Source organism: Panulirus ornatus, chromosome 37 (assembly GCF_036320965.1).
Source record: "Panulirus ornatus isolate Po-2019 chromosome 37, ASM3632096v1, whole genome shotgun sequence".
NCBI classification, from domain to species: Eukaryota; Metazoa; Arthropoda; class Malacostraca; order Decapoda; family Palinuridae; genus Panulirus; species Panulirus ornatus.
The window spans coordinates 22,851,695-22,867,083 of NC_092260.1; the positions used below are offsets into that span (position 1 = coordinate 22,851,695).

The 15,389-nt window shown below is 46.8% G+C and overlaps 1 protein-coding gene across 3 annotated transcripts; it reads left to right on the forward strand.

The window, feature by feature from the left end:
* The first annotated feature begins 782 nt into the window (after nucleotides 1–782).
* LOC139760594 (troponin C, isotype gamma-like) lies at nucleotides 783–14,186 on the forward strand. Of its 3 annotated transcripts, none has more exons than XM_071683971.1 (6): nucleotides 783–907; nucleotides 5,515–5,539; nucleotides 12,193–12,336; nucleotides 12,663–12,782; nucleotides 13,291–13,422; nucleotides 13,637–14,186. In XM_071683971.1, exons 1-6 carry the CDS (start codon nucleotides 806–808, stop codon nucleotides 13,663–13,665), a joined length of 552 nt encoding a protein of 183 aa, XP_071540072.1. In that variant the 5' UTR covers nucleotides 783–805; the 3' UTR covers nucleotides 13,666–14,186. The 3 variants fall into 3 exon arrangements, with proteins under 3 accessions (XP_071540072.1, XP_071540073.1, XP_071540074.1); XM_071683972.1 differs by lacking the exon at nucleotides 783–907 and adding an exon at nucleotides 4,293–4,460; XM_071683973.1 differs by lacking the exon at nucleotides 783–907 and adding an exon at nucleotides 4,320–4,678.
* Nucleotides 14,187–15,389: the final 1,203 nt, after the last annotated feature.

The window sequence follows — 15,389 nt, forward strand, 5'->3', positions numbered from 1 at the left end:
CAAGTCCCCAAAAGACCTATTTTGGCTACCTGAGCACAACGATGCGACCCCTACGGTATGATATAGCCTGACCTTTGACTCCTAAACCTCTAAATGGTTAGGTCATCAAAGGCCAGGCCATCGAACTCAAGGACCGTACTGTTGTACCCTTAGAAAGCCCAGGGACTTGCGCCCTTGGACCACTTCGTCAGATACGTCGTCAGAATCGTGTATATCCTCAGTAATTGCTATTAACTTAATCATACTTCTAAACCCCCCCCCCCTTTTTTTTTTACCGATGGCTAATCCCATACCACAAACCGTTCTTCGCAACTGCAAAAAAGAAAGAAAGAAAAAACAGTGTCGTTATAACCCCGCTCGAATCAGCTGAGCCCGAGGACCACAAATGGACCAGGTTGGGGAGGCTTGGTGCCGGCCGGCCGGCCGGCCGGGCAGCAGCAGCAGCAATACAGGTATTGGGTGTGCGACCATCTAGAACGAGGTTAGGCGACCGGGTTGCCTTGCCTGCCCACGACTACCCCTCCATATCGCCGCTGCCAACCAGCTATACGTGACGCCTCGGTAAACCTGTCACCCCAGGGGAGAATATCAGGCTTTATAGTCATTGTGAACAGTTATAAGTCTAAGTAGGTTCGGCTGAGAGAGAGAGAGAGAGAGAGAGAGAGAGAGAGAGAGAGAGAGAGAGAGAGAGAGAGAGAGAGAGAGAGAGAGAGAGAGAGGAGGGGCGGGGCTCTCATTAAGCACAAGTAGGTTTCAAGCACGAATCACATGGTTGGAGGACTTATATATACCCCATGCGTGATCCATGCACTGGATACAGAGGAGGGGCTCAGATCAAGACGCAGATAATACCCGAGAGATCCGTACAAGAATTTACCTCTCTTCTTCCTACCACGGTGTACAAAGGGTTAGTAAAGTCCACTGTTTGAGTCTTCACGTGAGGCACTCACTCACACCCCCCACAGTTAATTCTGGAAGCCCAATCCAGCCAGGGACTTGGGAAGGAGAGTGAGGGAGGGGGAGCATTGTTTCCAGTCCCCTCGACCAAGCAATCATCACCTGAACGGTGATCAAGTGAGGGCCACCACACACATGTCTGGCTCTCACTGACATAAATAACTGTGACTCACTGTACCCAGCTGGTCCTTTGCATTCCTGGATTCCTATGATGGAGAGACCTAAGCTCTGATACTAAGGGGGTCAATAACCAGGCCATTAAACCTAAGGATCGTACCGTCGAGAACGAGGGTTTTACGTTGAAGCCAAATGAATAAGTCGTTGTAATTCTCTTGACCAAGAAGCAAAATATTTACATTTTCACGTTGGCTTAAAAAGTATACCCTGGCTACACTTTAAGACGTCTTCTAAACAAATTCTGTATCACCATCAGCCTGAAGCCCCCGCTCTTCAGTCGTGGCATTAGGGTCACCCTTCTTGAATCCTTTACTTTTAACACAACCGACTGAAATCCTGTCCGAAGAATTCACTTCCGAAAATGAGTCGCAGAGCATCGCTCCAGAAGAGCATACGGTCCTAAATGTGACGGCAGATCCGAAAGAGCAGACATGCTTGACTGTATGGGATGCTGCCTCTCCTCCCCCCGAGTAAGTCTTCCGTTTCAGCATAGGTAGCTTCGTCGAGGCATCCGTCACCAGGTCTCTCTCCTGACGGAGGAGGTGTTCTCCTCTCACCCGCAGCCTGAGCCATCCACTCACTCACACTGTCTTGAAGATACTGACCAATGCTTCTTACAAATTCGGGTCCCGTGAAAGACGAGGGTCTCCGTCATTACGATCAAACAGTCAGACTACCGCTGTCTAATGACTAGCCCAATTAAAACTACTTCCTTAGGCAGTGATTTAGGCATTTTAAGCTCTTGAGGACGACAGTACGACCTTTACGTGTTGATGGCCCTATAGGGGTCAGGTTAAGTGGCAAGGTCAAGGGCAGCTGTGCTCACGGGTCACACTGTCGTTCTGTTAAGGTTAACTGGTTTTGTAGAACGATCAAAGAAACAATGGGTTTTGTGCTCGTTGTTTCGCACCATTTCTTTTTTACTTCATGATTTCTCGATAAGTACTACTGACTGACCAATGAATAACGTTCTCTTCGTCGAGAGATAGATAGATAGATAGATAGATAGATAGATAGATAGATAGATAGATAGAGAGAGAGAGAGAGAGAGAGAGAGAGAGAGAGAGAGAGAGAGAGAGAGAGAGAGAGAGAGAGAGAGAGAGAATCACCACGTCGAGACTGACAAGACTCAAGCATACACCCTCACAACGTCATAATATGCAGACAGATGCAGCGAATCGAACTGACCTTCAAAAACGAGCAAAAGAAAAAAAAAAATCTTCATCAAAGCCATCCACCTTCGGCGGCCTGACGACCGTCTATAAAAGTGCAGCAGTCACTGTGGGAAGAATTTAAAACCAACTCCAACACATTCAATCGTTTGAAATATGGGGTTCAGTTACTCCAGACCTCCGAAACACGCAGGTGTTCGGATGTGTGAATCATACGGTTCGGTCCTTGTGAAGCATATGGTTCGGACCTTTCCTGTGAACTAGACCTATGAACATGTGGGTCGTCAGAAACTCGAAACAGATGCTTCGAACCGCCTCTGCGCGCGAACCAGCTGTCCTCGGTCCACTTATGGTGCGAAATATTCAGTTTGTGCCAAACGTATGTTGAGGAACCTCTAACTCGAGCCTCGAGACAACAAGAGATGCCATTCTAAATAACCTCGTCCTCTCCCATGACCCTCCCATCAACCGCTAATCCCTGTTGTAGCTGCTGGCTGAACTTACGTAACTTCCTCCTCGCACGGGTTCCTCAGTAACAAGACGAACTCATCAAGAGATGAGCGAAGGAGGAGGACCTACCGTGCGAAAAAGAACAGGGCTTTCACGAAATGGCAACAAAAAAAAAAAGAAGACCTGTTAGTTTAACCTGGTTACTGCTTACCCTACCAACTGTGAATCGTGGAGCGGGGAAGACGTCGGTTTGGACTCGATGCATTTCACTGGTAGACGAGATGTCGGCTTTCGTGCCCGGAGATTGACGGCTGACCTATGGTGTTCAGGGTGTGTGGAGGTTGTGTGTGCATGATGTACTCGCTCCTGTGTTCATGTGCTTGTGTGTATGTGTGTGTGTGTGTGTGTGTGTGTGTGTGTGTGGTCTTTCTATACGTGAGTAACAGGGAAGGTAATGAACCGAGTGGGTGAAAAAAAAAAGAATGAGAATATACCATTCTTAGCTCAAAAAAAAAAAAAAAAATCATGGAAAATACTACATAAGACTGATACGTGACACAAACTCACACTGGTTTCTTTTTTTCTCCTCAATTTAGCCGACCCTATGAACCAACCATCTCAAGAATACCAGTAAACAGTTACACAGTCCATGTGAGCAGGAGGAGAAAAAAGTAGAGATAGCACGACAGTGGGCAGCAGCACCTTGCGTTACCACAACACTGACAAAAACCTGCCCCTGGCGGCTCTACAGGATAAGCTCGACTTCTAAAGTAATCACACACACACACACACACACACACACACACACACACACACAGGTGACGTGACTCGGTCGTGTGACTGTTTACGTGACGAGGCACAGAAAAAAAAAAAGAAGCACACACAGGGGCCTGGCCGAAGTGACGTGAGTGTGGACGACTTTGGTAATCGAGTGTAGGGCCAGCTCACGATCCCCCCTGAGGCCTATAATCCATTACCCATTCCCTGCTTACCTCAGCCCCATTACCTCCCATTATCCCACCATCTTCCTACCCTCCCTTAAACCAACCCTCTTGTCTCCTGCCTCTATGGATAGGGAGGAAATGCCAAACGTGTGAAGGAATCCTGTTGAGTCTGTGTAGGGTAAGGTGGCGCCTTGTGTAGAGGGTGAGGGAGCAGAAGAATGTATGTCGCTGTCGTACATGGCCTTATCATGCCCTCAGGTCATGAAGGTTCTTGATCGCCTAAGTTCGTTACGTAAAGGATTCATCACTCGAGCCAGAAACATGATATGTTTCATCCCGTCTCCCCTCCTCCCCCGCGTCTCCCTTAACCATCTCTGTCTCCCCTTCTCTCAGTTTCTCAACACCAACCCACCACCTCGTCCCACCCCACACACTATATCCCTCCCCCTCCCTCTTCGCTGACCTCTCCCTCGTTTACAGTCAGCTGTTTCTCCCTCCCTCCCCCTCCCTCTCACTCTCTCTCTCTCCCCACGTTACTGTGGATTACTTGGTCCGGTGACGTACGTATATAGCCGTGTGAGTCGGGTGACGCGCGGAGTTCACTTCAGTTCCCGCCGACAGAAGCGAGTGAGGGTGTCTGTCAGGAGCACCGCCGCCGTTGTTGCCGTCACCTGTCACGCCCACACCACCACCATCACCCCACCGCCAGCTCGCCAGACGCACGCAAAACACACACATACACACACACGCACAAACCACAGTACGTTGAGACCTCCTGCTGCTGTTGCTGCTGTAGTGTGTGTGGGTGTGTGTGTGTAGCCTACCCGTTCTCCAGTGCCATTCTGAGTGTTCGCTAATTAGTAACAAGTCTACTCTTGATCCATCGCTTGTGTGTGTGTGTGTTCAGGTGATATCTCGAGAGTGATATACGTGAAGTCTTCAGTCGGTGCGGATCTTTACGATTAAGGGGATATACAGGTAGTAGAGAGCAAGGACCGAATAACTGCCGATGATAACCCCATCTATCCGTTAGTTACCATCTGAGTTACACACCTATACCTTCCGTGAAGCAGTGTGTCGCTGATTCATCCATCCTCAACTTTAAGTTTTGGCTATAAGTCATGTTACTGCTGTGTTGGATGACCCAGTAGAAAAGCCCCCCCCCTATATTTTCTAATGTCATACTGACCTTTTTTTTTTTTCTTTTGCTGGACTTGTCTTGCATGGGATGACACTAATTAATCTGGTGAATCAGGTGTACTTTTTATCTCAGTTAGCTGTGACGGCACGGGCAATCAAATGCACGGGTTGGTGAGCACATGTTCCCTGAAAAAGTGGTGTTAGTACATAGCTTACCTCAATGTAAGAAGTACCTACGGTGACAAGTGCATTTACGAAATGCGCAACTAAGAGTGACGCTCCCTGACATCACAGCATTTTCACCACAATCTCTTTTCTTTTTTGAACCTAAAGACATTAAATGAAAACAAATCACGTTGGGGAAAATCCTATTTCTTGTTCTTTGTGATGATAATTGTATTTTGGAAGAGCACTTTGATATCATGGTCTCAAGACTTCAATTAATTTTACTGCACCACTGTCCTGCGTATTCCTAATATCATTAAGAGTCTATAACCCTCCCACGATGCAGATGTTTTCTCACATTTCATATCTAAATCCCTTTGTTGATACTCCTTTCCAACCATTCTAACTTTATTTCTAATGATAAGCATTCCTCCCTTCAATAACCTCGTAACATCCGTCAGTAAAGAGGCACTAAATGACCTCCTGATATTTTCTTCTTCTCTTTGCAGATCATGGACGAGGAACAGATCGCCAGTAAGTAGCTCACGATCGACCCTTGATATTTTCTTTTTCCCCATGGGATAAAGTGCCATCCATAGCCAGGATCACCGAGTTCGTTTAGCTTGTAGTCAGTCACCCAGACCCAGCGGACCTGCCAGAATCACCTGGTCATGAACGTGTGAAAACTCATCCCACGACGTCCAGAGGTCATCCTTACAGCCTGCAGGGATTTGTCATCGGCTGAGGTTTACGAGGGCTATGTGGTGTGGACGTGTCTGTCAAGGGAGGTCCGCTGGGTCGTGTTGCTTTGTGTAAATTCATCAGGTGTTTAGAGAGATGCTGCTGTTGACTTGCCGTACAGGAATACCCTTTTTGTGTGCGTGACCGTTGAAACAAGAGGCGAGAGTGGACTCAGAGTGGAGAATGTGGCTATGTTAGCCGTTAAAGAGGGTGGGTGAGTGGTTTGGTGGGTGTGTTAGAGGAACTCCTGCATGATAACCTTCCTGAATGTCCCTTTTTGTCGTGGAATTCAAGTTAGAGAAACATAGAAATACATTAATACATTGTGAGCACAGAATGATTAGCAGATAGTAAGTCATCTATGGAAGGATTTCTCTTTATTCCTATTGAGAGTGTGACCTTATGATAGTCTGGCCCGCTAGTTCATCGTTTTCCAAGTCAAGTTTTAGATATACAGGCCTTCAGGGGCCATGATAATTTCCCTCATGCAAGATCACTTTACACTTATGACCGCACCATATGACACATGTATTTCCAACCTCATTAATAGTTCCTGTCAGCTTATGGTTCATGGAGACAATTATCAGTAAGAAAAAACATAAGCATTAACAAACTACGTTTCCATATAGGATTCAGTTTAAAAAACATTGAGTGTTAATATCATTAACTTTCAGTTCGAGTAGGTGAAAGCCCATACAGCTTAACCCGGGCCAGACTGTCATAAGGTTTAACGTCTCTGGAATGTGTGGCTAAAGAGATGAACACTGACTGTTTCAGCCCGCGTGTATGTTGCCTGGTAGAGTAGAGGCTTCGACCATCCCCTACACACCACCACTACCCACGTCCGCTCCCAACCCTCAGGGATCCCCATCAGTATTTTCAGGGTTGAGCAGACGTACCCCAGAAGGAAGAAAAAAAAGGTAGTAGGAGTGAGACTAAACTGAGGAGATAACAGAAGAACCTGAGGTAGTCATCAAACGACCCTCCCAAAAGGTTACCTTCACCAGGAGTCTGCTGGAGGAACTCTACATAAAATAACGCCAGTTCAGTCTAGACGTATGAGCGAAGGATCGTTAATTCCCCGGAAAAATGTTATCATTTGAGACACGAGGGACGAGCGTCGCTTGCTCGAGGAGAGCTGAGAGTAGCTGCTGGAAGCCACCTATTGAAGCGTCAGGTGGATGGCGCATGCACCACGAAACTCGCTCAGATCAACGACAGTTCCAGCACGTGTGGAACTCTGCGAGAGGCTGCTGCTCTTGAGGAGGGACAGTCTTGAGGATGAACCGCTTATCCGTAAATGCCCTTGAGGATGATGGACCCCCCTTCGTGAGGATATACTTTTGAGGAACAACTCTTTGAGGAGGTCCTTCTCTTGAGTACTGACAGACTTACTCCTGAAGAAATGCTCTTGAAGGTGGACCGCTCTTGGTGAACAGTCCTTCAAGAAGTAATGGTTTTAGGACGTGTTGTTCTTGAGGAACTTCCTTAAAGAATGAATTGATCCTGAAGATAAATGGCTTTTGGAAAACTGTTCTCGAGGATCGACTTCTCTTCAGGATCTACAACAGAGAAACCTTTCCTTCAAACACATGAGTGGCCGCCACACACAATTCTTGCTAAAGAATAAGAATCTATGCGGGTAAACTGGAAAGGGAAGGAGGACAATTGAAAACTCCTCCATAATGCAGACTCTCACATTCATCAATGCAGAAGATGAGATTCTATGAAAAGCAGTCACTGGAAAACCAAACTACCAACAGAGTGAAGCTTCTTTTTTTTTTTCTTTTACGAAAAAATGATTAGGAAGAGTTAACATATCCCAAAAAGGAGTCCTAACTGAAAGAGGGAACTCCTGAAGAAGGAGATCACATCATCTGGTTCAAGACGAAGCCGTCGACGTAACCACAGCGTAGCCTGAGAGGACTTGGGTGTGAGTATGACCATATCTTCTCGTGCCCTCCCCAGCTGCCCTTGCCGTGCCTTACGTTGTGTTGGGGCGGTGAAAGCCAGCAACAGAGCCTTGCGACCCGAATGACTTTGGCCGCTCCAAACTCCATCTAAACTTCTAATCTTATATAATTTCCAGCTATTAATCATTTTTTTCCCGCTTACTGTTTGTTGTAATCTGTTGTTAAATTATTTTTCTTTTATGTGTGTTTTCCTTAATTCGCTGGTATCGGTTTGTTTGCTAATTATGATGTTTTTTCTTTTGATTTTCTATAATCTACTGATTCAAATTATACATATATACGTATGTGTCTCTTTTCAGGACCTGTGGCTTATATTATTTTCATTTGAGCTTTGATGAATTTTCTTTATTATTTCCATTCAATTATGCAAGTCTGTCTCGCTTGTTTTCAGTGATAATTCTATTCTAATTTATGTGCATTATGCATGGGGTCATTTTCTAAAACATCACTTTGCCGTAGACTGTTCCCAAAATGATATGCTGATCTTATTTGCATAAGGACAACAAAACAAACTGGTTTACAAAGAGAGACATCTGACGCTTTGCTGCAACTGATGCATGACACCGGGGCTGAATATTTGATATCATATACAAAAAAATCATACCAAACCTTCATCACTTGTTTTTTCAGTCAATGTAAATAACAAGCGATCAACCTGAAGCCCCATTTTCTATAGAACATGGCGGTACGACCTTTGACCACGACGATACGACCTTTTGACCATGACGGTACGACCCTTAACCATCACGGTACGACCCTTAACCACGATGATACGACCGTTAACCATCACGATACGACCCTTAACCACGATGGTACGACCCTAAACCATCACGACACGACCCTTAACCACGATGGTACGACCCTTAACCATCACCATACGACCCTTAACCATGACGGTAAGACCCTCGGGTATGATGATTTGGCCTCTGACTTGAACATTAAAAGGTCAGGTCAAAGGCCGTATCGTCATAGCCGACAAGGTCGTCGTAACCTTTCGTTCGATGGTCGTACCATCCTGCTCAAAAAGTGCTCATGGTTCTTACCAACGTACTTAGGACCTCGATACGTTTCTTCTGTGACACGACACTAAAACCAAGCTCCCTGTAAACGTCGCTGACAGCAGTGGGATTAAACGCTGTACACACGTACACCTCAACTTTCTTTCAACGACCACCAGATGTAGGTCGTTTTTTTTTTTGGACTCTGTTCAGGCCAGATTCTCATTAAGTCTAATGGCCATAATACCATCAACAGCGTCTCGTAAACTGCGTTTATTAATCCGCAAATTACTAACACTTGTTTGACACGCATTCAAACCGGTGCCAAGTTCACTCTATACGACCACATTCACAGCTGAAGTTAATCATACGATCTTCCAAGTAAATAAATGATTACGTATGACATGTAAAACACTGCATAATCCGTAGGCAGAGGAAAATCGATAGTACTTGACGGGAAGGTCTTAAAAAGTCTTATCGTTTGGTCCATTAATGGTGTGCTGACCTGCGATTAATCTGCCATAAGGGAGCAAAGGTTTCTCGCTAGACAGACCCTTCTTAAGTGCCGTGTGCGAGGACCATCGGGACCACATTATCGCGACAGAGACCACTGTGAAGCGATGGTGTCATCCTTAAGCATGATGGTTAACCTTCTGACACCCGAGATGGATTAGCATCAAGCTTTTCTTTCAGCTTACCATATGTTGGAAGGACGCTGAACACAACGTAATGCTCGCATACGTGGCCTAGCACTGATCAGGTTGTTCATTCACCATTCTTTTGATGAGTATACAACCCCCAGGAGCCCGTTTTCTTTTAGAGGGTCTTAAAGAGTTTCGAGGCTCCGCTCCACGCAGGATCAGGGAAACGATGGACCCTTTCGCAGCGAACTGCTCCTCAATACTATTATACTCCTTTCCGTCCAGTGATGACGATGATACTTCGCCAAAGGTAACTCATCGTTCGCGGTGTCACTAGTAAATACATCCATCTTCATCATTCGTTGTCGTGGTCAGCAACCGTGACTTTACCGCGGCTTGTAAAGACTTAGTCTTTGAAACGAGTCCTGTAGGTTGAGAGACAGAATACGCACTGGTCCCAGGTGGGTGACTCTCGTTAGGCACTGTCACAAGAGGAGGATATATATCGACGACTGAATGACATAGATCAACGTTACGCACCAGACGAGGAAATATGGATGAGAGAGTGATGACATTAGATCAATCTTACTCAGTTAGGGACATGTCTTCCCTCATAGGAGCTAGACCGTGAGTAAACCATCTGTCTCTCTCTCTCAGCTTCATCTCTCCCCTACCCACACTCCTGCTTTTACTTCGACGTATCCCATCGTCAACTGTAAACCATCTCCAGTTTACCTACTTCACCGCACCCCCACCCCCCTTGATTCACCCTATCTATCACATACCCCATCTACCCCACCAATACACTCACAATTCATCCCCCCACTTTACTTCCCCTTTTCCCTCACTACAAATCCCTCTAATGCCCACACCCCAGTTCCATTTTCCTAAGGCAAGCCGTTTACCTTTCTCTCAATCACCCTTCTCGTCAATCCATTCATCAACCACCACTCCACGAAAACCACAGAGCCAACAGTTAACCAACCGACAACCACCTTACAATAACACCCCCAACCCCCAACCAACCCTTCCCACCAGCATCGACCGACCCCCCTCTCCCCAAACCCCCGGGGTTGGGGGTTGGGGGTTGGGACGGCCTTCTAGCCCAAGGCAGACGATAATAAAAGGCAGATGCCGGGTTAAATATACATACGGTCCTGGGGAGAGCGGTATTCGTCACCGCCCTAGGTCTGCCAAGGGCCAGAGAGGGAGGGGGGGCCTCGCTACTACCTCGCTAAATATAATACCCTCGACCGAGGTCCTGTCATCCATCCGCCCGCTGGTTCTCCCGCACCTGATGTCAGGTTATTTTATCCCTCGGGGACGTGAGATGCAGCCAGACGGCGTTCGACGACTGGTGTGATGGAGGTGTGATGTGGCCGTCTGATGTAACGTGACGGGGGTGAGGTACGCTGCGTTCGGCGACAGTACAGGACTACTTCTATCTATCCTCTGGACGAGGGAAGAAAGAAGTCTACGCTAGGATCTCCTTGTCGCACAAGGCGACTAAGAGACGGGGTGGTAACTGTGGGAGGACGAGGAGGAGGAGGAGAGGGAGGCTGGAAGCCCTCCCTTTTGTATTTTTCAGTTTCTAAGATTAAGAACAGAAGAAGATCCGAGCGATGATTTTTTTTTCTTATCGAAAGCCCAGTCGTTTGTCCCTGCCGCTACCTCCCTTAGGCGGGAAAGACAAGCAGGTTAAAAAAAAAAAAAGATAGCATCAAGACAGAGGTCTAGGAACCTATGATGGCCGATACAGGGAGGACATCAACTCAAAATCAACAGGAAAAGTACTGGAGTCTCCCTCTGTCACCTCTTTTTTCTTCTTCTTCATCTTTCCGTCCCACGACCTCACTTCGGTGTGCAGCCTCCTCCTCCTCCTCCTGCACATATGCCAGTGCATTAATCGTCGCAGCGTCCGCTCAGATACTTACTCTTACATGGACAGAGGAGGTCAGGTGAGTGAGACATTTGTCTTACTCGCTCTTGCCTCCTGTTGCTCACGAGGGGAGCGCATGCACTACTATAATACAGTTGTTTGTAAAGAAAAGAAATACCGCGTTATTGTTCCTAGAAAGAAAATTAATTAGTCTGCGTCTTACGGGACGAGACCATCCATTTAGTCAAACTCGTCCAATGTTTGATACCGGAGGGAAATGAGAGACATGTAAGTCTATGGGACTTTTCAAAAGCTCGTATGCTGATACCGTAGTGATTTTTGTTTTTCTCCTGTACCCGAACGTCGCATCTTTCCTGCATCAACACCATCACCTTTGGTCAGATCATCAGAACATTCATCTCTCATTTCATTGTCTTCGTCTTACTCCTCTCCCTCTTCACCCACCCTTTACCGATGCCAATTTTCCACGTTTCCTTCACTTTTTCTCACTTCCACGTCTCTTTATCGTCTCCCTTGCAAGTCTCACTCCTACTCGTTCACCTTCTTCCACTTCTTCGTTCTCTCTGTTTCTCTCCTCTACCTTACGCCCAAGTTTCTGTTATCTACGTCGACCTCTTCGTTGGGTTAAATCTCTCTCATCTTGTGATCATACTATCACACGACCTCCTCACCAACCCTCTTATCTCTCCTTGTCCTCCTCGATCAATAACAACAATCATAAAACTCCTCGTATCCTCCTCACCTTCTCCTCCTCCCATGTACCTTAAAGTCTGCCTCACTTTCCCCTTAAGGTCATCTGTCGTTATCCCCTCCTGCGCGGAAGCAGCCTCCTTATTCCCTTTCCTTAGCCGAGGTCTTACCTTCCTTGATTGCCCCCGCGATGAAAGTACTCTCGCTTCCTTGGCTCTAACCTCATCTCCCTCGCCTCCGCCAGCCATGAAGAAGGTATTCCAGATGTTCGACCAGGGTAAGACGGGTTTCGTGGAGTGCAACAAGTTCGTCAACATCCTCAACACCCTGGGCCAGGCCTTCGACGAAGATGAACTCAAGACCAGAATCGCTGAGAACGACCCAGACAGTGAGTGTTGAAGAGATGGCTCATTAAACTTTTTCCAGTCTAGAAGTTAGCTGGATTCATCTAGGGTTGTCTTGTCATCTCTGGTATCCTCTTTAGAGGCTACACAACAAACATTTCCAGTTTGTAGGATTTAAGGTCACTTCTTGCCCACGTATAATGTGCTTGCACCTTGGTTCAGCCATTCACCAAAGGTGAAGAAGAATTAATGAGCAGTTCATCTATCAAATGACCCCTAACTGGACGTGCTTTATAAAGCATTAAGGCCAGAACACGTAGAACCTGCTCCACGGAGATCATTTATATACAACGTTTGTTTTCAACTACAGAGACGGGGAAGGTCGACTTCGAAAGATTCTGCTCCATAGTCATGCCATTCCTGGAGGAGGACGATGACGAGGCCATGCACGAGGAGCTCAAGGAGGCCTTCAGGCTCTACGACAAGGGCGGTGAGTACCTTTAAGGGCTTCTAAAGGAGGGGGAGGAAACTCACCATCCCAACACTTCCTCTCTCATTTACTCCCCCTCTCACTGCAGTGCCATAAGGACTGCGTTAAGGTACTCACTTCCTCTCTCACTGCAGTGCCATAAGGACTGCATTAAGGTACTTACTCCCTCTCTCACTGCAGTGCCATAAGGACTGCGTTAAGGTACTTACTCGTCAGAAGGGCAGTGACCATTACCATCCCAGTAATAGTGATATATGGCTAGCTGGACTTTCTTGGTACTGTTCTTCACATCTCATACCATCCCATCTGCACGACCCATTCCTCTCATACTTGATGTAGAGAAAAATCTTGGACATTATACCTCACGTTCTGACCTCAAAGTGATACGTCCACACAAGGAGGACTTAGATCCATCCTCAATGTAGCTTCTCTCTCTCTCTCTCTCTCTCTCTCTCTCTCTCTCTCTCTCTCTCTCTCTCTCTCTCTCTGACCCCACTCCCTGCTCCAGGTGACGGCTACATCACCACGGGCACGCTGAAGGAGATCCTGAGGGAGCTAGACAACAAGCTGACGGAGGAGGACCTCGACGGCATCATCGATGAGATTGATGAGGATGGCTCGGGCACTGTCGACTTCGATGGTACGTTGACACACATACACACACACACACACACACACACACACACACACACACACACACACATACACACACACACACACACACACACACACACATAAAAGAAATTAACAGGTTCATATAATAAGGAATGAGATGCTATTAAGAGAACTTTTGACAGAATCTGAGATTTCTGTCACATTAAGATGTCCTAACACTGACTTCTGACCTCCCACAGAGTTCATGGAGATGATGACGGGCGAGTGAGGTCTGTGACCCGACCCGACCTGACCAGACCCTCTTGTCTACAATAGTCTGTTCTCTTCCTAAGCCACCTCAAAATCTCACCATCCTGATGTCCCTCACTCTACCTGAACGTACTCGTCCTGATGTCCCTCACTCTACCTGAACGTACTCGTCCTGTTCTCCATCACTCTACCTGAACGTACTCGTCCTGTTCTCCATCACTCTACCTGAACGTACTCGTCCTGACGTCCCTCACTCTACCTGAACACCCAATTCTTATGTCCCTCACCCTGATGTCTACCAGGCTGAAGGTTCTTCACAACCCTAACTTCTGTTTCCGTCGCTTGATGACTCATCCCGTACCCTGACTTCACCCCCGCGTCATCTCCTCCCCATCCTCAACTCCCCCATTAATGCGTGGTGGACTCTTTAAGACCTGTTAACCACGGGCCTATACAGAGTCCCTCTGGTGACGAAGATAGAGAACATCAGCTCATTTAATGTAACAAAAATAATTTATCTTAATAAATTTTATACATATATTTCGTACTCTTGTTATATCATTCCTCCTGGTTAGTATATGGGAGAGAGAGAGAGAGAGAGAGAGAGAGAGAGAGAGAGAGAGAGAGAGAGAGAGAGAGAGAGAGAGAGAGAGAGAGAGAGAGACTAGGTTGCATTCGATGTTAGAGGGAGATGACGGGGTCATACACGGAGATGGGTTGAGGCTAAGGGATAAACAAGTTCGGGAAGAAGGAGTCCGTGTAACACAAGATGGTTCATTATGATTCACGGAGTCATTATCACGATGAGAGAGGAGGGGGTTATGACGCGATATGGCTGACCTATATAGATGGAGTAGCTTGGAGAAACTGGCCGTTTGATGGGATGGTCCAGCGATGGAGATACTGGACATTAACAGAGACAAAGCGACCTATGAAGGTGGATGGCTCCATTATTGGCATACGTATCATTAGATGAGGTGAACGATGAGTGTGAATGGGTCTTTAGCATAGAAAAAAAAAATGACAGAAAGCGAGGGAAGTGATATTGATAAAGAGAGACAGTCCAACATAATGATCCAGTCATAGTCAAAATAGAAAACTAGAAGAGGCAGAATGCTAATTAATTTCACAAGTTGTACAATTTTGGTGACACCAGAAGATGGAGACTGGCTGGCCTCCCATGGCATAAAAGCAGTTGTCTTAAGAGGAAGGTCACGATTTTATCGTAACAACAACCCTTAACCTTTTAAGAACGACGGAACGACCCTTGAAAACGACTAAGGCTGTGGCAAAACAGGTCATCATATGAACTAAGGGTCGTGCCGATACGTTTTTCGGTCATACCCGGGTCCTTTGACCTGACTCTTAAAGATCACTCCAGCATACCCGAGGGCAGACCAGCTGACAATCGCAAACGAATGCAGCGTTGCATCCGTCTCCTGACTTCCATTGTGTGTCGTCCCCCACTCCCTACCACACACTTCCCCCAGCGCCGCAACGACTAGAATGTACCCCACGTGCCAAGTCTCTATCTATATAGGGGGTGATGTAAGGCCTTTAAGTAAGGGGAAGGGTGAGCATGTAACTAGCGTATGGCAAAAATGGCTGCTATTTCTTTTATTTTTCTCTCAAGGTCGTGTGTATGGGGAACCAGCACGGAGGAGGAGGAGGAGTGGGTGATTACCTATTTCTAATGTACAGGGAGGGAGTTCCGAAATCTAGGGGCTCCATCTCTTGAACTTT

Excerpts from the sequence above, each read along its gene's own strand:
- LOC139760594 (XM_071683971.1), top strand. The coding sequence starts at position 806 with ATGCACTGGATACAGAGGAGGGGCTCAGATCAAGACGCAGATAATACC. Across the intron at positions 5,540-12,192 it reads GGACGAGGAACAGATCGCCA|CCATGAAGAAGGTATTCCAG; the intron begins GTAAGTAGCTCA and ends CGCCTCCGCCAG. Across the intron at positions 13,423-13,636 it reads GGGCACTGTCGACTTCGATG|AGTTCATGGAGATGATGACG; the intron begins GTACGTTGACAC and ends GACCTCCCACAG.